This window comes from Aotus nancymaae, unplaced genomic scaffold, assembly GCF_030222135.1.
Source record: "Aotus nancymaae isolate 86718 unplaced genomic scaffold, 86718_ANA_hifiasm-v0.15.2.pri h1tg000015l_0, whole genome shotgun sequence".
Taxonomy (NCBI): domain Eukaryota; kingdom Metazoa; phylum Chordata; class Mammalia; order Primates; family Aotidae; genus Aotus; species Aotus nancymaae.
Window position 1 is genome coordinate 680,904 of NW_026988426.1, and position 26,933 is coordinate 707,836.

Sequence of the window (26,933 nt, forward strand, 5' to 3'; positions counted from 1 at the left end):
CCTCTTGTACACATCTCACATCCTCCCAGTTCACTTTTTACTCGTCACTGCAGCAGCCAACTCTGTGCAAGCATCATGGGGCAGCACTTGCTCCATAGCTTCTCTGATGTGTGCAAACCTGGTTGCAAGGAAGTTATCACTCTGCAGAGCAGCTCTGGAGACCAGCCTGGGAAACAAGGTGAAATCCCATCTCTACAAAAAAAAATAGAAAAATTAGCTGGCCCTGTAGTCCCAGCTACTCAGTAGGCTGAGGTGAGAAGTTCACTAGATCCAGGAGCAGAGGTTGCAATGAGCTGAGATTGTGCCATTGCACTCCAGCGTGGGCGACAGAGTGAGACCATCTCCCCAATTTTTTTCTGATTGGCAATTGGCTCAAAGAGTTATTATCAGTAGAAAGGAATGTCTGGGTTACAATAAGGGGCAGTGGTGACCAAGCTTTTATCATGCAGATGATGCCTCCAGGTGACAGGCTTGAGAGAACAGATTGTAAATGTCTATCAGTCTTTTTTTTTTTTTGAGCTGGAGTTTCACTCTGTTACATGATTGGAATGCAGTGACACCATACTGACTCACTGCAACCTCTGCCTCCCAGGTTCAAGTGATTCTTCTGCCTCAGCCTCCCAAGTAGCTGGGATTACAGGTACCCGCCACCATGCCTGGCTAATTTTTTTATTTTTTTTTCCATATCCAGTCTTAAAAGTTATACCTGAATAATTTTTGTATTTTTACTAGCAATGGGGTTTCACCATGTTGGCCAGGCTGGTCTTGAACTCCTGACCTCAGGTGATCCACCCGCCTCGGCTTCCCAAAGTGCTAGGATTATAGGAGTGAGCTACTGTGCCCAACCACGTCTATCAGTCTTAAAGAGTCTGTTGTACCAGTAATTCTATAAGGGAAGATGGTATAATAAGGCATGTCTGGCTCCCACTTCCCAGCATGGCCTGAACTCGTTTTTCAGGTTAACTTTGGAATGCCCTTGGCTGAGCGGAGGGGTTCATTCCGAGGACTGGGAGGTCTTTGAATTTTACTTTTGGTTTACAAAGTCAACAAATAGAGGTTTGCGTGAGAATTGTTTGTGGGTCGCAGTTCCAGTCCTTTTAACTTTGAAATACTTTTTTTCTTTGCCCCCAATGTGTATTTATGCAACCAAGGATGATTTAAACAAACAAACAAACAAACAAAAAACCCAGCACAAGCACTGCCACCTAGAGATGATAATTTATTGTTTTACCATGACTCAGAAGAGAAACAACATAGAGAATATTTATTACAAATCCCCACAATTTTCTTCCCCAACCTCACTACTCTAATATTTCTTTATCAGACACCACTGGCCTCCTCTAAGATGGACCACTGACTATAAATGGGTACATGTTTCATTATGCTGCCATCTCTCTTAGGATTAAAACTTTAGACCTCGATCAAGGTTTCCAATGATTACTTTTAGCGGAGGAGTTTCCTAGCTTTTAAAAACCCACTTTTCCTCTAAGATTCCATTATTTATTGAAAAAAGTCTTCCTAGAAATGTTAAGGAGAACTTTAAGTGAACAAATTCAATTTTAAAAATCACATACCGAACATCTACCAAGTATCTGGACTCTTCAGAACCTAGTAGAATGAAAAATCCAGTTTTTAACAACGGTAACTTCATTCTGCGGGTATATAGAGACAAGTACATTTCTTCTTTTGGTCTAATTTATTCTAAATGAAGAAGCTAGGAACTGACAAAACAGGACAGGTTGCTTTTAATAGTCTACAAATAAACGAGACGATGCCCGAGTTAGCTCTCTATATAGATCTAGGCTTATGCTCACCTCACTGTAAAATCTATATTTAACTAAAAGTTAATAAAAATACATATGCTCATTTTAAAATAATTACTGATTTTGCTTGGCTATCCCACCCCTTACCCCCAAACTCATATATTTTTAGGACAAGATTTTCCTGCATAACCACAATCTGCCTCCTCCCACCCCACCCCCCTCATATGTTTTCAAATAAGAACCCCTGCGATCAGCAGAAGCATCTCTAATCTAACATGCTTTGTCTTTGCCAGGGCAGACTAAAAACTTTAAAAAGCAGCCGGATGCTCTTCCCTGGTTGAGGTGAGGGGAAGGCACTCGGGTACCAACCCTAACACATCCCAACAGCCTTTCCTTGGCCCCTCCTCAGGCCTCCTAATTACTCTTCCTCAGCCCAGGAGTGTGAGGCTGTTACAGTCCACTTCCCCCTTTTCCTTCCATAACGCACTTAACCTTGCTGGAAGACTTAATGACAGTGATTTAGGGTGACTGTGGCTGCCTGGACCTTTCCCTGGACCAAAGGAACTTAAAACCCAAACCTGAAACTGGAATGAAACCTAAGTTTTTTAATACCACCTTTCAATCACTCACACATATCTTTCTTTATATTTTAAAATACTCAGCTTCACTGCTTAATGAGTGCTTGCTGAAGGGAGAAAATTCCATTTTAAAGATATATTCACTTACTGATTACTGTGCAATTTGAATTAAGTCATGATTCTTTAGTAAATGGAGGTGAGAAACTCAGATTAAAATCATCGCAGACCATGATTTAGAAGTCTACCAAACACCTGGTTTCCTTCCATTGTTTTAGAATACAGAAAAACATGAGATTGGGGTGGTGTCTGCTATTAAATGGAACCAGACAACACGAAATTCAATTCTCATGTTAAGACATTCTGTATTGTGGGATGTTAAAAGTATTTCCCAAACTTCTGTTTGACCTGCAGAATTGGAGATGGCTTACCTCCCTATAACTTCAAGTTTGTTTCACAAAGCATTGAAAAGTAAAACAGATAATTTCATTTTCAAATAAAAAATTAATCTGAATAGCAAAATAATTGCTTTTAAATGTACAGTAGTGTCCATTCTAAAAACACAACCTAAATCTATGTTAGAAAAACTTCTCAAACAATAATGCTTTTTATTAAATTCTCCAGTAGTTGAAATAAAAATCTACCCTAACTTCTACGAAGTGATCTATTTATACCACTGACTTTTCTTTTTCTCTGATTCTATATTTAACAATCTGCAGACCTTCACTCGATTTCCCAGATGGGAAAACCCCAGCCCCCTCAGAAGTAATTCTGAGAAGTTGCTCAGAGTAGGACACAGAGAAATATGGTCCCCCCGGCAAGTATTGCTGTCACTGTTTGAGTGTATTTCAGTACTGTTACTCCAACTCATACAGAGTCTTCCATGAGGATGAACCTGGTTAGCTGGCTTTGGATAAGTAGATCAGCATGACTACCTGGAATAAAGGTGACTGACTCTAGGATAAAAATTCAAAAACAATTCTTTCACATCAATGACTCTTCACAACCCTTTCTCCTAATCATCATAGACCAGGAGAAGAAAAGTGGGAGCAGTGAACACAGGAACACAGCCACAGGAATACTGCAAAATTGCAGACTTCCTGCAATGCCACGACGATGCATCTGCATCCAATTCCGGAGAATGTCCATTGCTGTTCTCCTATCCCCAATTTTCTTTCCTTTTTTTTGAGACAGAGTCTTACTCTGTTGTCCAGGCTGGAGGGCAGTGGTGCACCCTTGGCTCACTGCAACCTCTGCCTCCCTGGTTCAAACGATTCTCCTGTCTCAGCCTCCCATGTAACTGGGATTACAGGCGCTCACCACCATGCCCAGCTAATTTTTGTATTTTTAGTAGAGATGGGGTTTCACCATATTGGCCAGGCTCGTCTCGAACTCCTGATCTCACGTGACCTGCCCGCCAAGGCCTCCCAAAGTGCTGGGATTACAGGTGTGTGCCACCGAGTCCGGCCAGTCCTATCCCCAATTTTCTAAGCATAAGGATTTAAGAGTGAGTCAGTGGGAAAGCATGAGTATGGTTTAGAGAACCTGGTCAGCTTAAGCAGTCCCACTTGGCCATTCCTGTACACTTCCCACTCTCACTTCATGGACAAGACCCTCTGCTGAAAAGAGAAACCATCCTTTTGTGTGCAATGGTGACCTGACAGCTCAGAGGTCAACCTCTTGGTTTTGAAGAAAAACTCAAAATGCTGCATGTTTAAAGTTGTTCCATTTTAGTGCCCCATTAGCCTGTCTTTCCTCACAAATGTACCAATCTCTTGATTTGATAAGCACTGAACTATGAAGCTTTTCCCTTCATCTCCCTGCTGCTCTGTTCTGTGAACTGACTTTTTGTCTACAACCACATTGATTTCTTCACTGTTTGCTCCAAAACTTCATTTTGGAGTGATGTGTTCTGTCAAATAGACTAAAATAGAACACAGAATCTGCTTACAGGTAATACACAGAACAGTAACAGGGACTGAAGGTACAAAACACAAATGGACATTATGGTCATATAAAATATATAGAAGTACCCAATATTAACAATTTTTGTAAGAAGTCGCACATTTTGCTATTTTTTTTAAAGCATTTCCCCACATTTTTTTTTCCAGTCTGTAGATCCTCTGCAGTTAAGGATTGAGTTCCCTTTTTTGTTTTTTGATACGGAGTCTCACTCTTGTCACCCAGGCTGGAGTGCAGTGGCATGATAGCTCACTGCAACCTCTATCTCCCAGGTTCAAGTGATTCTCCTGCCTCAGCCTCCCGAGTAGCTAGGACTACAGGTATGTGCCACCACACTCGGCTAATTTTTTATTTTTAGTAGAGACAGGGTTTCACCTTGTTGGCCAGGCTGGTCTCAAACTACTGACCTTGTGATCCACCCGCCTTGGCCTCCCAAAGTGCTGGGATTACGGGTGTGAGCCACCGTGCCGGGGCACGATTGAGCTCCCTCTTGCAGTGTTTCTCAAATTCATCACATGACTGGAACATACCGATGTAATTCATTTTCTGTCTGAAGCAATGAGTGCTATACAGGAAAGTTTTCCTCACACATAATATTCATTATTTACAGTGTAGGCTTTCTGATGCTAAGGGCTGAGATGTGATTAAAGGCTTTGCCATATTCATCACATTAAAGAGGTTCCTTTCTGGAATAAATTACCTGACATCTATGTAAACTGTCCCATGTATCACACGTCAATCTCTCTACACATATTTAGCAGTTTCACTTTTATGCCTTTAATATTAAGTGCCTTAATATCAAGATGTCTCATACGTCAATATTCTCAGGTTTTAGCCTTGCCTTCCAGGCTGGAGGAGAAACAAATACGCCACAACCTGAGGATTTTACTTCTCTTCCTGGCAAGGGCAGGGTATATATTGAAAAACTCTTCAAAAATTTTCATTAGGACAACTGGCATGCTAATGGTTAACCGTAGGGTGTTTCAACTGTTAACAAACTTCAGCCAGCCAAAAACTTTTGAATGACTATCTCGAACGCCAGTGAGATGTTGCATTTTTTGACCATGACCCAATTACACTTTGCACTGAGCATCTGATAAATGAATGCACTGCAAGTGGTTTTAATAAACAGCTGTAGCCTCTTTTCCTCAGAAAACACATCTTCAAATAGCTGCTTCAAGGAGAGCATGTGTTGAAGATCTGAAGCAGTCCCAGTGGCAGCTATCCAACAAAGTCAGGAAGATGTCCCAATAAAATGGAATTAAATGTGAGGGCACAGGTCACATTTTCCATTTAAACATAAAACCCAAAAATGATGGCCAAATTGTATCAGCATGTAGTCGTGGCCGAAAGAAAAAAAAAAGGCCAATGTAAACATGACCAAAGTCCTTTCCGTCTTAAAAAACAAGGTCAGTGTTTGCCTGGAGTTCCACACCTCACTTTCAGTTGCTTTTTTTTTTTTTTTTGAGCCAGAGTTTTGCTTGTCACTCAGGCCGAAGTGTAATGGCACAATCTTGGCTCACTGCAACCTCTGCCTCCTGGGTTCAAGTGATTCTCCTGCCTCAGCCTCCCAAGTACCTGGGATTACAGGTGCCTGCTACCATGCCCGGCTAATTTTTCTTTTTTTAGTAGAGTCGGGGTTTGACTATGTTGGCCAGGCTGGTCTCGAACTCCTGACCTCAGGTGATCCACCCACCTTGGCCTCCCAAAGTGCTAGGATTACAGGTGTGAGCCACGGCGCCCGGCCTCAGTTGCTTTCTAGAGGGCAAAAGTCCTTGCTGAAAAGCACCAGCAGTTTTCCACATAACCATTGCTGTGGCTTATTCTTTGAAGAAAATCCTTAATACATTTTCTACCTCCACTTTACCATAAAAAGTTGCTTAGATATACTCTTCTGGAGTAACAGGTTTTTCTTCCATTGCATGGTTGACTTGCAACATGTTTTCCCAAGTAACATTGATGAAACTGCTTAGAAGCTATAGGAAGTTGTGGTTGATTTAAGTCATAACGTCAAGGAGAGGCCAAAGAATAGCCACTGTGCAGAATTTTAGCTCCCACTTAGTTGGCACCACATAAAACCATTTGGTCCCATGGATGTTAGCCGTTGATCAGTGAATGACTGACGAATACAGTTTTAGTGTAAGTTTCTTAAGGGAAAGTCTCAAACTATATATGGGGTTCTCTTGTTATGGGGAGGTCACACTGACAGTCTTGAGGTTTGTTCTCAGTCTCTAAGTTTCTGCAGGGCTGTCCTACCCTTGGGTAGGACCCTTGTCCTACTTGAGTGCCAATGACTACCTACACAGCCCACAATACTTGGGTTTCCTGTGTGTGAAACAGTCTCTGCCATCAGCTTCTAGGTAGGCAGTTGCACACTCTGCACAGACGATGGGACTAATGAAAGTTTCATAACTTCACCTCGATCTTTAGTGATGAGAAACAGAAAAGTCACTGTGCATCGTGATGACAAAGCCAGACACATCTCAGTACAGTGGAGAGCTTCTCAGAGTAACAAAATACATTTAGTAATTGCCAGTTAACAACTAATGCTTTTGCAAAGTTACTGGAAAAGTGTGGAAAAAAAATGCTCCCTACCACATTCCTTTTTCTGAAAAGCAATAAAAATCACATCTTCTGAGCTCCAGTATCTAAGTTACAAATGATTCAGAAAATCCCCAAATCATCACACTGTTCAGAAGCTTAAAGAATTCTAAGAGCTTCGCCACAGGAGATAAAAAAAAAATGACCTTAGTCAGTGTTATTTTTCTTCTTTAAGATGACGATGATAGAGTCGTTTCTGACATTCCATGGTATTTACTCAGTGATCTGTGTTTAGAAAGTCTATGCAGGCGGCTAACCAGTGCCTTTTGTTTATATTTGGAACAAAAATAGCATCAGACCCTAGCGGTTTAGCATGCCTTGTGGCTACAAAGGTCCTCTTTAGAAGCTGAGCCAGGCTACCGTATTTCAGGGACTCATGATTCACAGGCCTTTATCACACACATAGAAGTCCTGTTAGAAGTCAGTCTTAATGAGTGCTTCTCAGGTTTTCAGCACTCACTATGTCCAGCACTGTGCTGGCAGGGACAGAAATATATCCCTTGACAACCGAATCTTTTTTTGGGGTGGAGTGGGGTGATTAAAAACTTCATACATGAAACAATGAAGGATTAAAAGACAGTATACAATCAAGCGCTAACTTGCGGAGAAATGCATTTGGGAGTGCTATAGTGCTTTAGGGATTTCAAGAAGGGAGAGAAGTATTTTGAGTTGTTGCCATTTCAGTAGAAGTGATCTCAGGGATGAGGATAGAACCATCTACATTTGTTGCAGTCCTTTGGAATTGTAGACTGGTGCACATACCCTCTCTTTCAGGAAGAGATAGAAATCTTTGGTTTGATACTGACTAGCACAGTCCTAGATTTCTATAGCTTTGGTAGGCTACCAGTGATCATATATATAACTTATCATATATATAACTAGCTTGAGCAGCATGTCCCCATGTCGTTTTTGTTTTCACTGTTCCTCTTTTTTGAGAAAGAAGCAAGATGTTGGCCAAAGTAGGGCTTGTTTGCAGTAAGTGGCATCTTAACCTCTGTATCATGTTCGTGGAGCCAATCTTGATCTTTTAACTATTACGCTGTGGTTGCCAGAGTCGAAGAGTGCCTTAAAGGTATCCTCGTTACCTTGAAAAGCTTGACATTTTACTATGCATGTGCTTTTATCTTGTGTGGAAATCTCACGTGGATTATCCATCAGATAAGCTTTTCCCTGCAGAGGCTGTGTGGAAGGATTATATGCTCAACTACTACACAAAGGCAGAACATTGCTGATGTGACCAGAAGGATCCTTAAGTGTGATTTTTGTTTTTTAATCCGTTGAGGCTGTATTTCTTTTTCCCTCTATGGGCACACATCTCTGAAATAATTTTAAAAACAAAAGGGGGAAATGGCTTGATGGCAAATTCTTGCTCTACACACAGCTTTTCAGGAAGGCGCCAAACGCATCAAGGGAGGCTGGGCTGTACTCAGAGGCTCTCTCTCTGGCGTGGATTCTATGATGCAGAGTGAGGGTGGAGCTGCGGGTAAAGGCTTTGCCACACTTAGTGCACTTGTAGGGCTTTTCTCGAGTGTGAATTCTCCGATGCAAAATCAGGTATGAGTTTCGGTTGAAAGCTTTTCCACATTCACTACATTCATAGGGTTTCTCCCCCGTGTGGATTCTCTGATGCTTGGTGAGGTCTGAGCTCTGGCTGAAGGCCTTCCCACATTCGTTACATTCATAAGGTTTCTCTCCAGAGTGGATGCGCTGATGGAGGATGAGATTTGAACTGTGACTGAAGGCCTTGCCACACTCGTTACATTCATGAGGTTTCTCTCCCGTGTGGATCCTCTGATGTAGGACAAGGTTGGAGTTAAGACTGAAGGCTTTCCCACACTCACTACATTCATAGGGCTTTTCTCCAGTGTGGATTATTTTATGACGGATAAGGCTTGAACTTCTTGTAAAGCATTTACCACATTCATCACATCTGTGAGACTTTGTTCCTGTGGGAACTTCTTCAGGGGTGGTGAAGTTGGAGCTCAGACTGAAGCTTCTTCCCAATCCTTTTCCCTTCTCCCTTGGGCCTCTCTCTCCTGTGGTGGTTCTTTTGTCCTTTCCTGTAGGTGGCCCTGAATCTCTCTTCTCTTTCCCAGTTTTCTCCTCAGGGTTATTCTGCTGTCTTTCTCCTGTTTTGCTCTCCTGGTCACGTTTCTCTCCAAACTCTTTCTGGAATCTTCCTGCCGTCTCCCCGCGTGATGCCGAGTCTTTCGCGGTTTCAGCCTTTGAGGTTGACTCCTCGTTCTCATTCCTGTTTTCGCCACCTGATACAACAAATAGAAAATTCAAATTGCACCTTTTTCTTTTGAATATATAGGTGGATCAAGTGACAATTTCCTGGGAAGCTTCTACATGGCTGCAAAATGACTTCACATTATTTTTATTTTTCTTGGAGACAGAGTCTTGCTCTGTTGCCCAGGCTGAAGTGCAATGGTGCAATCTCGGTTCACTGCAACCTCCGCCTCCTGGGTTTGAGCAATTCTTCTGCCTCAGCCTCCTGAGTAGCTAGACTACAGGTGCACGCCACCATGCCCGGCTTATTTTTTTTTTTGAGACGGAGTCTCATGTTGTCACCTGGACTACAGTGCAGTGGCATGATCTCAGCTCACTGCAACCTCTGCCTCTGGGGTTCAAGCAATTATGCCTCAGTCTCCCAAGTAGCTGAGACTACAGGTGCCCACCACCACACCTGGCTAATTTTTTGTATTTTTGGTACAGACAGTGTTTCACTATGTTAGCCAGGCTGGTCTCGAACTCCTGACCTCATGATCTATCTGCTTTGGCCTCCCAAAATGCTGGGATTATAGGTGTAAGCCACCACACCGGCCAATTTTTATATTTTTTAGTAGACACGTGGTTTCATCATGTCGGCCAGGCTGCTCTCAAACTCCTGGCCTCAGGTGACCTGAGTGCCTCGGCCTCCCAAAAGTGCTGAGATTACAGGCATGAGCCATTGCGTCCAGCCTGACTTTACAATATTAATTGGAGATTAAATAGGAGAAAAGGGGAAAAATTGGGACAACAGGGAAATCTGTTGTCCCAGTTTGGGAACAACAAAATTTGGAAAATGAGAGAGCAAAGAGTGGAGAATAAGGGGAAAATGACAACAGAGGGAGCATGGGGAGAGGATGGGAAGAAACAGACACACAGGGAATTAGCAGAGGGAAGAGAACAAGTCACAGGAGGAGGAAAGGGATGAGAAGCAGGAGCCTTCAGAGGTCACAGTTCTATTACTGGATCACCTGATAATTAATTGGAAGGTATATGTATACATTTAAAATATCATGGCTAGGCGTGGTGGCTCAAGCCTGTAATCCCAGAACTTTGGAAGGCCGAGGCAGGTGGATCACCTGAGGTCAGGAGTTTGAGACCAACCTGGCCAACATGGTGAAATCCCCTCTCTACTAAAAATACAAAAAATTAGCCAGGAGTGGTGGCTCAGGCCTGTAATCCCAGCTACTTGGGAGGCTAAAGCAGGAGAATCGCTTGAGCCTGGGAGTCGGAGGTTGCAGTAAACTGAGATTGTGCCACTGCACTACAGCCTGGGCAACAAGAGCAAAACTTCGTCTCAAAAAAAAAAAAAAGATCATGTTCCATTTCTAACAAGTATTCATAAGTTTAAAAAAAGAACTGGTCTTTCATAGAAAATGATTAGTGGTACCACCAGAAACAAAGGAATACAGTTTAAAAAAAAGTAAATATTTCTCCAATTCTGTGAGTTTTCCATCAACAAGTTGATGATTAGCAGGCAAACAAGGACTTGGTTTTTTGTTTTTGAGACAGGGTTTTGCTCTATCACCCAGGCTGGAGTATAGTGCCCTGAACACAGCTCACTGCAGCCTCAATCTCCTGGGCTCAAGCGATTCTCCTGTCTCAGGCTCTCAAGTAGCTGGGACTGCAGGCCTACACCACCCTGCCTGGCTAATTTTTAAAATTTTTTTGTGGAGACAGTGGTCTTGCTATATTCCCCATGCTGGTCCTAAACTCCTGGCTTCAAGCAATCCTCCTGCCTCAGCCTCCTCAAGTGCTGGAATTACAGGTGTGAGCCATTGTGCCTAGCCAAGGAACTTGTTTTGAACATGGCAGGCTACAGGAACCTTCAGACATAGGAAATAGCGTCTCTCCATCAGGGAGAGGAGCACAGAGCTGACAGTGCTCAAGTAACAGAGGGGTAGGTAAAAAAAAAAAAGTGGTTAAAGCGTTAGTAAACATAATTAAACCCTTCACTCACTGACACAGAATAACTCAGAATTGAAAAGGAACTGAAAATAATACTGGAGGCCGGGTGCTATGGCTCATGCCTGTGAATCCCAGAACTCTGGAAGGCGGAGACGAATGGATGGCTTGAGCCTAAGGGTTTGAGATAAGCCTGGGCATCATGACGAGAAATGCAAAAGTTAGCTGGGCATGGTGATGCATGACTATAGTCCCAGCTACTCTGGAGGCTGAGGTGGGAGGATGGCTTGAGCCTGGAAGGTTGAGGCTGCAGTGAGTTATGATTGCACCACTGCACTGGGAAACAGCAAGACTCTGTCTCAAAAAAAAAAAAAAAAAAATTCATCTAGTACAAAGAGCAAGTACTAAGAGAATTTATAAGCCCCATTTATGCCTATGATTGAAAATAGAACTCAAAGCTTCATTAGTAACATCCTTCATGTTCACGCTTTATTCACATTCCCTTTGCCCTCCCAGGTAGAAGTCTTGCTATGGACCTGTTTATTACTGAACTTATGTGAGGGCCTCTTTGCAGCACTGTCCTGAGGGGTTAATATCTAGCAGAGCCAAATGAAAATGTCTGCTAACAGTGTCACCTTGTCTTATCTGGCTAATGCCTGTTGAACTTCCTCATTCTTACTACACATCCAGGACCCAGAGCTCTTCACAGAAAATCACCATTAAGTTTAGAAGCTGGGAATCCTCATCACAAGGACAGTCCGGGTGCAAGTTGTGGAACTACACAAAGCAGTGTATTGGCATCTCTGCTAGGAAAGAGATATTCTGACAGAGCCACCTAAATTGTAATCCATGGGAATGCAGCAGAGCTGCCTCTCAGGCAAATGAGTGGACTTGGAATACAATTATTTCTGATTTTAAAGAGCAAAAACTATTTGGCGATAAAAAACCCATCTGGAATTAGTGTCACAATACCATGCTTTTGGAGTTGAATAAACACAAATGTTCTCACTCTCTGGTCTAAAAAGGGGGTCTAGGTAGTCTCTAAGTCTTCATCAACATTCAACTGAACACATCAGAGATCCTACAGCTAACACATAAAGAGGCAAAAGATCTTTTCCTTTTCTTTTTCTTTTTTGGAGACAGAGTCTCGCTCTGTTGCCCAAGCTGGAGTGCAGTGGTGTGATCTTCGTTCATTGCAACCTCCACCTCCCAGGTTCAAGAGATTCTCCTGCCTCAGCCTCCCAAGTAGCTGGGATTATAGATGTGTGCCACCATGCCCAGCTAATTTTTGTATTTTCAGTAGAGATGGGGTTTCACCATGTTGGCCAGGCTGGTCTTGAACTCTTGACCTCATGAACCGTCTGCCTTGGCCTCCCAAAGTGCTGGGATTATAGGTGTGATCCACTGTGCCCGGCCAAGGCAAAACCATCTTATCAGACAGTAAGCCTGCATCTGTCTTACCCTGGGGAAATGCACTCCCATAATTTTCCTGCCTGTTGTCCCTACTGAGATTCCTCCGAGCCAGATTCTGACATCCCCATTCCTCCAGAATGAGGGACACAGCCATGTCCTCGATCTTCACCATTGCCTGAAATAACAGGAGACAAACACAGTCATTTCCCCCCAAACTCAGGAATGATCCCATTGCCCAAACCTGGAGTCAGGAACAGAGGTGGCTGCAAAGCCATAGGATGCTGGGAAGGAAAAGGTGGCCAGAGCCTGGGGGCAGAGGGGAGTTTGTGGTATAAAGACACTAAAAGGAAGAGACAGGGTTGGGGCTTCTTTGAGAGCAGGGGCATCCAGAGCCTGTGTGGAGACCACAAAGAGAGCTCAAGAACAGAGGCAGACGCTGGGGACTCAGGAGGGCAGAGGGGCCACAGCTCACCTGGGAATCCGCTGTGAACAGCGCAGATGCCATTGCCTGGTCTCTGGGACTCCCCTCATGAGGGGGTGCAGGAATGTGGGTGGCAGGAAGAGCTGGGGAAGGAGAAAGGGGCTGTGAGTAAATCAGCTCTGCTCTGAGCCTTGCTCAAAGAAGGTCTCGGGGCACGTTCCTTCCTGCACCAGCATGTTCACTGTTCAGTGTTTAGGTACCAAATAGAGAATTCCAGACAACACAAATGAGAGAACACAGGCCTCAGTTTTCCCAAGACCTCTACTCTTGAGCAGGAGTCAAAAAGGGTCCCAATCACCTGGTCCAATCCTTTTATTTTAAAGAAAGGGAAAATGAGTCCCTGAGAGTACAAATGACTTGCCTACTGTCACATTCCCAGTTAAGAGTGGCAGAGCCAGGATGGGAACCCAGGTTCCTATTCTCAGCTGTAGAAGTGGGTCCATTCAGTCCATGACTCAAGTCTGGCTCCTAATTTTCTCCAGTCCAAGGAATGATACCAGGATATGAGAATCCCACTGATGCCTACACTTGTGGAAAACACAACACAGCTTTAAAATATTTAGTAGCAACTGAGGTGGGAGGATGGCTTGAGCCCAATGGTCAAGACTGCAGTGAACTATGATCATGCCACCGCACTCCAGCCTGGATGACAGAGTGTGACCCTGTCTCAATGAAATTCAGAAAAACAAAAAAAAATAACACTTTAGTAGCAATATCCAGAAAGGCAGGGAAGTAAGGAGGTCTTCTTACTTCTGGGTAAGTTTTTTTTTTCTTTTGAGACAGAGTTTTGCTCTTATTTCCCAGGCTGGAGGGCAATGGCACAATCTTAGATCACTGCAACCTCTGCCTCCTGGGTTCAAGCGATTCTCCTGCCTCAGCCTCCGGAGTAGCTGGGATTACAGGCATCTGTTACCACATCTGGCTAATTCTGTATTTTTAGTAGAGATGGGGTTTCTCCATGTTGTTAGGCTGGTCTTGAACTCCCCACTCAGGTGATCCACTCACCTCACCTCCCAAAGTGCTGGGATTACAGGTGTGAGCCACTGCGCCTGGTCTGTTTTTTAAAATTTTTAATTAATTAATTTATTTATATATTTTTTAAAGACAGAGCCTTGCTCTGTCAGCCAGGCTAGAGTGCAATGGTGCAATCTTGGCTCACTGCAACCTCTACCTCCCGGGTTCAAGTGATTCTCCTGCCTCAGCCTCCCGAGTAGCTGAAATTACAGGCACATGCCATCCATACCCGGCTAATTTTCATATTTTTAGTAGAGACAGGGTTTCACCATGTTGTCCAGGCTGGGTCTTGAACTCCTGACCTCAAGTGATCCACCCGCCTCAGCCTCCCAAAGTGCTGAGATTACAGGTATGAGCCACCACGCCCAGCCTAGTTCTTTTCTGTAAGTAGCTTTTGAGACAGGGTCTTTGCTCTGTTGCCCAGGTTGGAGTGATCAGTGGCATGATTACAGCTCATTGCAGCCTCAACCTCCTGGGCTCAATCAATCCTCTCACCTCAGCCTCCTGAGTAGCTGGGACCACAGGTGTGCGCCACCACACCTGGCAATTTTTTCTATTTTTTGTAGAGATAGGATCTTGCTATGTTGCCCAGGCCAAGCATGCTTCTTCATCACAAGCACTCAGCAGCACAGAGAGGACTTTCATCCTGAATCATTTCTCTTTCCCCACATGAAATCTTGCTTCTTACCTCGTGACTGTAAGAGGCGGGGTTTCCGAGAGGAATGTTTGAAGTGGGACTGGGTGGCCTCATGATGAAAGTCAAAGCTTGAGGACTCCTGAACTGGATCCAGAGGCACCATCCCCCTTGCGAGCATCTCAGGTCCATGAACTTGACCTGGGACCTGAAGGCAAAAATAGATTGGGCTTGTGGGTAAATCACTTTGTAAATAGGAATTTAAAATATTTAAAAACAGACCGTATACAGGTGGATGGAGGGAGGAGAAGGCCAGAACCTTTTTCAGACAGAGTAACCACCTAATCACCTAAAGACTGCTAATACTTCTCCTGGCTCCAGCTTCAACATCTGTGCCCTGCTCACACATAATAGATTTCACCTGTTTTTACCTGCTGTCCTGATAAATCAAGCTCCAGGTCTTCTAGAAGGGTCACAGCCTCCTCTCCACTGTCGGGGCGGTATTCCTGCAGCCAGACCTGGAGCTCCTTGGGCAGGATGGAAAGGAACTGCTCCAGCACCAGCAGCTCCAGGATCTGCTCCTTGGTGTTTATTTCTGGCCGCAGCCACTGATGACAAAGTTCCTTCAGCCGACTGAGAGCCTCTCGGGGCCCGAAAGTGTTCTGGTAACAGAAGCGTCTGAAGCGTTGGCGGAATATCTCTGGGTCTGGAGGAGGCGTGTCCTGTAGGCTGGAATCCTGCCCCCACATGTGGTCTTCCTCATCTTCCTCTTCCACCTTCACTATTACGATACCATCCTTCTCCTGTGCAGCCTGTGGGGAGAGACCTGTGGCTTCCCGTGACTCAGCAGTCATCATTCAAGCTCCAGGAACTGACTTGATCCAAACAGGGTCTGTGCTCGCCTTTAAATCCTGGGAGACGTTTTATGATGTGTTTCTGTACTATTCCTGAAGTATTAAAAAAAAATTAGTATGTACCTTTACGAAAAGTACCTGTGCTGCTCACACTTCATAAGAGGCAGCACATCGAGGCACTATAAGAATGCTCCTGAGGTTGGGCACGGTGGCTCACACCTGTAATCCCAGCACTTTGGGAGGTCAAGGTGGGCAGATCACCTGAGGTCAGGAGTTCAAGACCAGCCTGCCCAACATAGTGAAACCCCACCTCTCCTAAAAATACAAAAATTAGCCAGGCGTGGTGGCAGGTGCCTGTAATCCCCGCTACTTAGGAGGCTGAGACAGAAGAATCGCTTGAACCCGGGAGGCTTAGGTTGCAGTAAGCTGAGACTGCGCTACTCCACTCCCTGCCTGGGTGACAAGAGTTAAATTCTGTCTCAAAAAAAAAAGAATGATCCTGAAAAACTGAGGAAAAAACTACAGTCTTTATTGTCACATCATGTATCAAGATTTGCAAACAGAAACCTCAAACACAGGATTCAAACAAGCAGACTCCACCCTCAGGGTGTTTGCTTGGAGTCAGAGTGATTTACCTGCAGGTGGAGAGCAGCTTATGAAATGGAGCACTGATGGTGCCTGGCCCAGAGAGAGCTGAATGTTAGCAGGGTGCCAGGTACCAGGCTTAAAGTGGTACATGTACCATCCTCTTTTGTCCCCACAACAGCCCTAGCAGGTTAGCCAAATTGTAAAGTGCCATTTTACAGATGACATAACTGAGGCTTAGGTTTGGTCAGTTGCAGGGGGCTGCCTAGTGGAGTCAATATTCCACCAAATTTGAAGCCCTGGGGCCTACTTTTGTGCCATCTAGCTATTTTCGCTATTTTTATGGGTGCCTTGGCCAGTCTAAATTGTGGTTTCCAAAGTACAAGATAATCTTGAAGGGATACAGAAAATATTAGAATGTCTGCATCTTAAAAGTGAGAGAAATTAAGCCATATTTAACATACAAATTGACACTAATACCCTTACTTAGTCTGTGCTGACCTGTCACAGGTGTTGCTCATTTTAGACACTGTGATGTAGCCTGGTTTATCTGAGACCAGTTATGTGAAATAATGGATTTTTAAATCTAGCTTTGGCTGGGTATGGCTCACACCTGTAATCCCAGCACTTTGGGAGGCTGAGGCAGGAGGATCACGAGGCCAGAAGATTGAGAGCATCCCGGCCAATATGGTAAAACCCCATCTCTATTAAAAATACAAAAATTAGCTGGTTGTGGTGGCATGCCTTTAGTCTCAGCTATTTGGGAGGCTAAGGCAGAAGAATCACTTGAACCTGGGAGATGGAGGTTGCAGTGAGCCAAGATGATGCCATTGTACTCTAGCTTGGCGACACAGCAAGATTCTGTCTCAAAAAAAAAAAAAAAAAAATCTAGCTTTAACTAATATTACTCTCATAAAAGAGACAAGCAGCTTTAAGACTCTTGTAGACAGATTTGGTGGCTCATGCCTCTAATTCCAGCCCTTTGGAGGCTGAGGCAGGAGGATTGCTTGAGGCTAGGAGTTTGAGAGCAGCCTGGGCAACACAGGAGACCCAGTCTCTATGAAAAAGAAAAAAATAAGCTGGGCATGGTGACTGTCTGCAGTCACAGCTCCTCAGGAGGCTGAGGTGGGAGAACTGAGACCAAAAGTTTGAGATTGTAATCAGCTATGATCACACCACTGCACGCCAGCCTGGGTGACAGCAAGGCCCTGTCTGGGGGGGAAAAAAATGCCAGGTGTGGTGGCTTACACCTGTAATCCCAGCACTTTGGGAGGCCAAGGTGGGTGGATCACGAGGTCAGGAGTTTGAGACCAGCCCGGCCAACATGGTGAAATCCCCGTCTCTATTAATAATACAAAAATTAGCTGGCGTGGTGGCGCATCCCTGTAGTCCCAGCTACTTGGGAGGCTGAGGCAGAAGAATCGCTTGAACCCCAGAAGTGGAGGTTGCAGTGAGCTGAGATCATGCCACTGCACTCCAGCCTGGGCAACAGAGCCAGACTCCGTCTTAAAAAAAAAAAAAGATTATTGTAGAGAAACTGCAATTACAGGACACGCTAATGATATAAACAAACGTGAACAGCAAGAAAATGGCACAGATGAAGCATCTAGCTAGAGCAAGGTTTTAGCCACATTAGGAGGTAAAAACCAATGTCAATCTAAATCAAACAAAAAGTCACCAATGAGTAAGTAGCTTCTTTAAAAAAAAATAAGTGCAAAGAAAGAGCAATTACAAGAACAGCTGTATGAAATGTTTCCACTGTTACATAGTTTAACCGCCAAAAATGATATCAAATATCCAGGAAAAAGCCATTGCCATCTATGTTCACATTTTAGAAACTTGGGGCCAGGCACGGTGGATCACGCCTGTAATCCCAGCAATTTGGGAGGCTAAGGTGGTGGTGGGGGCGGGGATCACCTGAGGTCAGGAGTTCAAGACCAGCCTGGCCAATATGGTGAAACCCTGTCTCTACTAAAAATACAAAAAATTAGCCAGGCATGATGGTGGGCACCTGTACTAACAGCTATTTGGGAGGCTGAGGCAGGAGAATCGCTTGAACCCGGGAGGTGGAGGTGGCAGTGAACAGAAATTGCACCACTGCACTACAGCCTGAGAAACTTGGAAATATTTTCTAACCTGTTTAAAAATCTTTCTAATTAAGAATTTCAGGTGGGTCTTAAGCCTATTTGTTAAAAATATAAAATACCACTGCCTAATTCATTTGTAAGAACAGGTGATTTAAAGTAATGGAAAATAGAAATATACTCTTTGAATTTCAACAACAAAAATTTAGCATGGTTGACGGGTTGGATAAAAGTTACTAAGCAGAACTGACACTACAAATCTTTGTGAAGTAACTTTTTCACTTCTACAGCCATCAAAACTAAACATCAAATTGAAGCTTTAGAAACAAGACCATTCAATTGCTTTATCACGATGATTTAAACCAAGAGTTTTACCAGCAAAAGCATTTTCAGTTATATGGCGCTCACTAAACATATTCTTAACTTTGACGGAAAAGGGATCACGTATATATAATAGCACAAAAATTACCTTTTTTATTTTTTTTGAAACAGAGTCTTGCTCTGTTGCCCAGGCTGGAGTGCATGATCTCAGCTCACTGCAACTCCACCTCCTGGGTTCAAGCGATTCTCCGGCCTCAGCATCCTGAGTAGTTGTGATTACAGTCACACGCCACCATGCCCAGCTCATTTTTGTATTTTTAGTAGAGACAGGGTTTCACCATGTTGGCCAGGCTGGTCTCAAACTCCAGGCCTCAAGTGAGCCACCTGCTTTGGCCTCCCAAAGTGCTGGGATTACAGGCCATACTTATTTATCTAGTTCCATGAAGTCCAGCTTCCTTTTTGGTTCCCTGCCTTCATTTTCTCCCTACTCTCCCACAATCCACCTCTCAGATTATTCTTTCTAAAACTCTACAGCCTTGCAGTCAATACTCTCCAGTGCCTGGTCCCAACTTCGCCTCAAGCTTCTTTTCCCATCAATCCCTCCCATAAACCTTTCCTATCCAACAAAAGCACTCTCCTCAGTATTTCCTACGTATTTCCTACATATGCCTTCTATTTTGACTGCCATTCTTTTCCCACATCACACTCCACACCTGGGACTTCCTCCTCAGTCCTCTCTGCCTTTTCAAATCCTACTTATCCTTCAAAGCTAAGCTAAAACGCCACTTGCCACTTATTACAGTTCAAGAACCCTCTCGTAGGTATAATAGTAAGAGCCAATGTTTACTGAGTGCTTTCTAGGTACCGGGTATTTAAGCATTTCACTTGACCACATAACAATCTCAGGAGCTAGCTACACTTATCTCACTGTATAAACAACTGAGAGGCTGAGCACAGTGGCTCACGCCTGTCATCCCACCAAGTTGGGAGGCCAAGGCGGTGGATACACTGAGTTCAGGATTTCAAGACCAGCCTGGCCAACATGTGAAACCCTGTCTCTACTAAAGATACAAAAATCAGCTGGGTGTGGTGGTGTGTGCCTGCAATCTCAGCTACTTGGGAGGCTGAGGCAGAAGAATAGCTTGAACCCGGGAAGTGGAGGTTTCAGTGAGCCGAGATCGCGCCACTGCACTCCAGCCTGGGCGACAGAGCGAGACTCTGTCTCAAAAAAGAAAATCACTGCCAGGCTCACACCTATAATCCCAGCACTTTGGGAGGCCAAGGAGGGCGGATCGCCTGAGGCTGGGAGTTCAAGTCCAGCCTGACCAAAATGGAGAAATCCTGTCTCTACTAAAAAGACAAAGAATTAGCTGGGCGTGGTGGCATTCGCCTATAATCCCAGCTACTTGGGAGACTGAGGCAAGAGAATCGCTTGAACCCAGGAGGCGGAGGTTCCAGTGAACCGAGATTGCACCATTGCACTTCAGCCTAGGCAACAAGAGCGAAATTCTGTCTCAAAAAAAAAAAAATCACTCAGAAACAGCCTCATCTACCGCCCAGTTTTCACCAGAGGGTCACTATGTGACTGAAGCCGTTCCTGGGAAAAAAGGAGAAGACACAGAAGATTCAAGTGGGGGACTTGAATGTCCACAACATAACCAAGTGGGACCTTCAAACATGGCAACTAAGCACAACTAGTGTGACAGCTAGCCCAGCCACCAGAAATCCCTACTTCTGTGGAAGTTGTATCCTGCCTCAGCAATTGAGCAGGCCACTTCTTGGGTCAGTGGGAATCAACAGGATGCGACTCTAAGGAGGAAATGAGTCCAGGGGGAAACAGACATGGACATGGGCACATTCCCTCTGCCCCTGACTGGAACAGGTCATCTTCCCCACCCTCAGTATTTCTCTGCTCCTACTCTGGCGTCCAGGGAAGACCCATCACAGCGGTGGAAAAGCTGGGTTTTATTTTAGATTTGTCAGATGATCTGAGTACAGTCTTCTCTTCTGTCTCTAAATATCCCAATACTGCAGTTCTCCTTGCAAAAAAAAAAAAAGACCCTAATACTCTTCACCAAACATTTGCTAGTTTCTCATGTTTCTTTCTCTGTAATATATATATATTTTTGAGACAGAGTTTCACTCTTATTGCCTAGGCTGGAGTGCAATGGTGCAATCTTGGTTCACTGTAATCTCTGCCTCCCGAGTTCAAGCGATTTTCCTGCCTCAGCCTCCTGAGTAGCTGGGATTACAGGCGCCCACCACAATGGCTGGCTAATGTTTTTTATTTTTAATAGAGATGGGGTTTTACCAAATTGGCCAGGCTGGTATTGAACCTTGACTTCAGGTGATCCATCCACCTCAGCCTCTCAAAGTGCTGGGATTACAGGTGTGAGCCACTGTGCCCAGACTTTTTCTCTGTAATTTCTCTTGCTTTCTTCCTCAACTAGATTATTGTTAAGAGCATGCCTCTTTTTGCTTCTTAGACCACTTAGCATGATTCCTTGCAAGCCTGTTTTAAAAATACACTTGATTAAATTGACAATGTTACTATTTTTTAGAAGTCCATTCAGGCCACTGCAGTGGCTAACGCCTGTAATTCCAGCACTTTGGGAGGCTAAGGCGGGCAGATCACGAGGTCAGGAGTTCAAGACAAGCCTAACCAATATGGTGAAACTCTGTCTCTACTAAAAATACAAAAATTAGCCAGGTGTGGTGGCATGTGCCTGTAATCCCAGCTACTAGAGAGGCTGAGGCAGGAGAATCGCCTGAACCCGGGAGGCAGAGGTTGCAGTGAGCCAAGGTTGTGTCACTGCACTCCAGCCTGGGCAATAGAGTGAGACTCTGTAAAAAAGGCCTGTTCATTCTACATTCAATGTTGCCCTCAAATTTGTTCCATGGGCTACTTGGATGAGTTTGACCTTAGCATTAAAGCTGCTCCACCCCTTACTAGTCGATGACCTTAGACAAGTCAACAAGTTAACCTCTCTCTGTATTAGTTTCCTCATCTGTATTAACGGGAATACAAATGAGCATTTGCCCCTGAGTTGCTGTGAGGATTTAATGAGGTAACAGATAAAAAGCACTTAAAATAGTGCTTGGCATTTAGTAGGCACTACAGAAATGTTTTAATTTTTTTCAATAAGCTTAAAAGATGTAACTGAACATTCCAATTTTCAGCCTGCTTAAAAGATTAAGCAATGGGACAAGTATCATAATAGTGAAAGCTGCTCAGGTGTCAATAACTGAATTCTAGTCTCCCACAAATAAGTGGCACATCCCTGAGTGAGGTATTTAAGTTCTCTGGCATTTGTATCCTTATCAGTCAAATGGGGGTAGGTTAGCGGTTCCAGATAGTAGGAAATTATCTCTGGGTGAACATGGGCTGAAAAACATACTGACATACTATCCACTTTAATTACCCCCAGCAGCTAAGGATACTTCAGTTCTCACCTAAGATAAACAGAAAGGATTTTCTTAAACAAGAGCTTTAAGTTACAAACTGTTTATTTCAAAGGCTGTTTTCTAAACAGCTCAGTATTTTTCCAGGGCATAGTCTTGAAAGTGTAAATAAAGGCTGGGTGCACAGTGGTTCATGCCTGTAATCCCAGCACTTTGGGAGGCCAAGGTGGGTGGATTGTCTGTCAGGAGTTTGAGACCAGCCTGGCCAACATGGCGAAACTCTGTCTCTACTAAAAATACAAAAATCAGCCAGGTCTTGTGGCACATGCCTGTAGTCCCAGTTGCTCAGTAGGCTGAGGCGGGAGGATCACTTGAACCTGGAAGGCAAAGGCTGCAGTAAGCCAAGATCTCGCCACTGCACTCCAGCCTGGGAGACAGAGCAAGACTCTGTCCTCTGTTTCAAAAAAAAAAAAAAAAAAACAACCCTGAAAGGTTTAAATAAATTGCCCTTTACACCCATTTTTTTTTTTTTTTTTTAAAAACGGAGCTATCAAATGTTTTAATATGAAAAAGCTACCTTAAAAGATGGCTAGCTATACAAAGAATATTGATACTCCCGTAGAATGAAAACGTTAGATTTAATATGCTATTCATCTGTATTTGGATGCAATAGAAAACATTAGAAAAAACTTTAAATGTTTTTAAATCAAGTGGAGAATGAGCAAAAGACTAAGTAGCTAGCTCCCCTGTTTGTATTTTCAGATTGGTGAAAACTGCCTGAAATAATAATAATCTTGTATGGTAATTCAGAGAAGATACAAATCTGGATACACGTTCTGGGGCAAATCATCATGGTTCCCTATGTAATACAGCGATTTCTCCACACTCGTTCAGCATATATACTAACAGTGCTTTGTGATGTGGTTACAATGAATTCTCCACAATTCAATTCAACAAGTATTTATTGACCGTCTCCAATCCGCCTAGCACTGGCCCGTACAATAAATGCTTTCTTTGGTCTCAGGCCATGGAACAGCCACTCTCTATAATGAAAGTATCTTATTGTGTACCGGGGGCAAGGCAGGAAAGGGAGGGGAGAGAGGGAGGAGTGTCAGGCTAAACTGCAGTTGAATTTTTCAATTACATCGACCAAATCATTTCGAAGTCGGAAGGACCTTTTGGGAAAATCCAGTTAGTTTTATTGATGACGAAATTAAGACTTGGTGAGTGTCTTGTCTTATCCAAGGTCACTCAGCTAATCAGCCTCCCAGTGACACAGTGCAATTTCCAAATTCCCTTCACTTCTCTCCCACTCCATGTCAAACAGAGCAACTATCCAGAATTGAAAAATCCACCTAACGTCCCGAACAGCTCTTTTACAAAGCCTTCAAAACATACCATCAAGCTGAAACAGAGTGGGGTGGATATAATCTCTACAAGATCCCAATCACTTCTTTATCCACTATGACTAGGCTTCAAATACTCCTTAATCACCGCTCAGTGGTCGGGGTGGGAGAAGGAAAAGCAGGTCTGGAAACGAATGCGGCACCTCAAAATGTGTCCATCTCTCAGCCTTCCGCTCATTTCACCTCAAGGTCCCGAAGGACCCGGGGGGAAAAAACACCTCACCGGAATCAAAGCAAATGGCGACGAAGGGAGAGCAGAAAAATCAAGACAGGGGTCGGTTCCCTCACGACCCAGTTGCAGAAACGTCAAAGGGCGATGACGACACTGCCGGAGAGGGGCCCGCATTTAACTACTCCCCACGTCTCCAGGCACCCCCGGCCACTGAAACCCTCGTCCCCTCCCCGCCTGGTCCCGGAGGTGGGGCGGGGACGTCTCCCAGGGAGGACGACGCTTCCTACGGCCGGCCCGGCCAGGAGGCAGGAGCATGGACTCTCTTCGCACAACACCGGGGCCGCCTGGAGGGGGTTCCAGGGCTGCAGCTGCGGAGCCCACCCTCACGCACACACCCCTGCGGCCTCACCCGCCCACCCCAGAGGCCGGCCCCAAGTCTCACCGTGAGCCCCGGGAGCGGCCTGGGGGCGCTGGGCGAGAAAGGGGAGCTGACTCTGGGGCTCAGGCCGGCCAAAGGGCACCGCACACGGACTTAGGCCCTCCCGACGCCTCGACACAGACACAATGAGTCACAAAGGCCGGAAGTATGTCAGCACCTCGCCTTCCGGGACCGCGCCGCGCTTCCGGGTCCTCTCTAGGAAGGAGGGAGGACTTTGCATCTCGGTTTCCGAATCGCTGGACCCGGCACCTTGGCCTTAAGTTTTCAAGCCTCCAGTTTGGACGGTCGGGTCCTTGTTCGCCCCCAGTTAATGCAGGGACCGACGGGAGTGGGTGGTCGGGGGTTTCAGGCTTTCCTCGACTCAAACTCAAACAGACTCTCCAGCTCAGACACCAGTTCATGTGAAAGTTCCGATTTCACCTGTCTTTTCCATCTCAGGCATTCCTTGTAGTAATTATAGTTATTATCAAGCAATAATAATACTTGGTAATTGTATGTCTGTGGCAGAGGAACTGAAACAAGGTTGTAGGCAGAGGAAGATCAAAGTGAAGCTAAGGGTAGCTGGTTTCCCAAAGCTGCCATGGTAGGTTCTCTCGGGGTCCCTGGAGCTGTATGCAGTGGGTGGTATTTTCAAACACTTGGCCTGTGGACAAGGGATGTCTTTCCACAAGCAAGCATAGTTAGAAGGTTCCATGCTTTGCTCATGTGGCATATGCTATTATAACCGTTTAAAAGGAGTTTTCAGAGTAATAACAGACACTTGTACCTTCAAAGTGCTTTCACAAGCTACCACAATTACAGCCTTCATCTTTGCCCACATTTTGGGAGGCTGAGGCCAGCTGATAACGAGGTCAAGAGATCGAGACCATCCTGGCCAACATGGTGAAACCCGGTTTCTACTAAAAATACAAAAATTAGCTGGGCGTGGTGGCACGCGCCTGTAGTCCCAGCTACTCAGGAGGCTGAGGCAGGAAAATTGCTTGAACCTAGGAGGCAGAGGTTTCAGTGAGTCGAGATGGCACCACTTGCACTCCAGCCTGGCGACAGAGCGAGACTCTGTCTCAAAAAAAAAAAAAAAAAAAAAGGCAATGACAGTATCATTAAAGGAAATTTGCAAAATGGAGAAATGGAGAAAAGTAATTACCTATAATCCCTTCACCCTAACACAACCCCCATGACTTTAGTTTATCCTTTTCCTGTTTTTATATACAAATAAGTATTTATTGATATTTTAAACACTGTTCAAAACCATAGTTGTGTTGAAGAGGAGGCTGGTTCGCTGGAAGTATCTGCTACATTCGTACCATGTGAACACTGTTTTTTAAGAAAGAGAAAATATATTTACTATTCATTAAGTGGAAGTAGATCATCTTCATCCTCATCATGTTCACATTGAGTAAACTGAGGAGAGGAGGAAGGGGAAGGGTTGCTCTTGCTGTCTCAGGGGTGGCAGAGACGGGAAAAAAATCCACATTTACATGGACCCATAAATGAACACTTTTTGGACTAAAGCTGATTGGATCAGAGAAATGTCCTGACCTGAGCTGACTGGATCAACAGGTGTGGGCCCCTTTTGGCAGCACAGCTAATATGTATACTGACCAGTGGAACCAGGAGCTGGCCTGGTGTTGAGAGGTCTGATGACCAGAACAGTTGTGACTGATTGAAGCAATGAGGTCCTCTTTCTTTGGGAGTTTTTTCTTTGTTTCTTTGAGATGGAGTCTCACTCTGTCACTCAGGCTGGAGGGCAGTGGCACAATCTTGGCTCACTGAAACCTCTGTTTCCTGGTTCAGGTGATTCTCATGCCTCAGCCTCCCAAGTAATTGTTATTATAGGCACTTGCCAACACCACCATACTTGGCTAATTTTTGTATTTTTAGTAGAGATGGGGTTTCACCATGTTGGCCAGGGTGGTCTTGAACTCCTGGCCTCAAGTGATCCTCCCTCCTCGGCCTCCCAGAGTGCTGGGATTACAGGTGTGAGCCACTGCACCTGACCTGTTTAGGAGTTTAAATGTGAGACAGACACACACAGAAAGCCAGAAGGCAAGCAGAAATCAGTAAGCAGAAGTCATCAGGTGATAGGAGCCAGGAGGCAGTGGAAGTCATGAGTAAGGAGAGAAAGACAAACAGCTGTAGAAACTTTTGGAAATAGATGCTCAGTGCCACAAAGAAAAATTAGCACTGAGACAAAGGATCTTTTAGCAACTTAATTTTTAATTCCTGGACTGCAGGAAGGGTACTCTTACTAGCCATCTTGCCATGACAGTAAAACAAACAGAGGAAAAGCAGACATATTTATTCCTTATGCATTTGGGGTCATCCTTACTGCTATGTCTGATCTCCATCGGCTGGAGCCAGACCTCACAATCTAAAATAAAACCCAGTTGGCTAACAACTTAAAACTTTTCTAAACAGGTAAAAGCAATGGAGAGCTGGGACATGCCTGTGAGCACGTACAGCACAGATATCTTGGTTAAAGTACAAGAACATAGAATGTACTACGTGCCTGTAAGCATGGCATGCCTAACAGCCACATAGGATAGGGCCTAAGAAAGTTATTAGCACACTTACGATTTATTCTTTAACAAGAAAGGAAAGTTTAAAAAGGAACTTTTCTCCTTCCAACAGAAACCAAGGGCTGGCACAGCACAATGGCAGAGCACACAGAAGGGAGCCCAGCCACCTAGTACTGGGGGCACACAGCTCGACAAGATGACAGCCCAAATAACCTCCAGGCCCCAAACAATGATTCATTCTCTACATTGCTTGATTTAGCTGCAGATGCCATTGTGCTCTGTCTCCCTACTTGCTTGCATGTCCTCACAACAAATCTCTGTCTAACTTTGTTCCTTGCCCCCTGGAAAAACTCAATGTAATAATTGATGTGAAATCATGTATACTACTTCAAAACGTGTGGCTGGGCACAGTGTAATCCCAGCCTCTAATCTCAGCACTTTGGAAGGCTGAGGAGGGAGGATTGCTTGAGGTCAGGAGTTCAAAACAAGCTTGGCCAAAATTATGACAGCTTGTCTCTACCAAAAAAAAAAA

General features: G+C 44.6%; 1 protein-coding gene across 5 annotated transcripts in view; it reads right to left on the minus strand.

The window, feature by feature from the left end:
* Positions 1-1,199: 1,199 nt before the first annotated feature.
* Positions 1,200-26,933, minus strand: part of ZKSCAN1 (zinc finger with KRAB and SCAN domains 1) — an 82,746-nt gene continuing 57,012 nt past the window's right edge. For 3 of the 5 annotated variants that reach the window (XM_064376412.1, XM_064376408.1, XM_064376413.1), the window contains 5 exons: positions 15,051-15,566; positions 14,674-14,827; positions 12,963-13,054; positions 12,539-12,665; positions 1,200-9,165 (listed from right to left, as the gene is read on the minus strand). In XM_064376412.1, the coding sequence (XP_064232482.1) occupies positions 8,273-9,165; positions 12,539-12,665; positions 12,963-13,054; positions 14,674-14,827; positions 15,051-15,476 (1,692 nt within the window). In that variant the 5' untranslated portion in view covers positions 15,477-15,566 and the 3' untranslated portion in view covers positions 1,200-8,272. Of the gene's footprint in view, positions 9,166-12,538; positions 12,666-12,962; positions 13,055-14,673; positions 14,828-15,050; positions 15,567-23,263; positions 23,367-23,885; positions 24,085-26,933 lie in introns of those variants that run through there. The other 2 variants (XM_064376410.1, XM_064376411.1) reach the window with 2 other exon arrangements.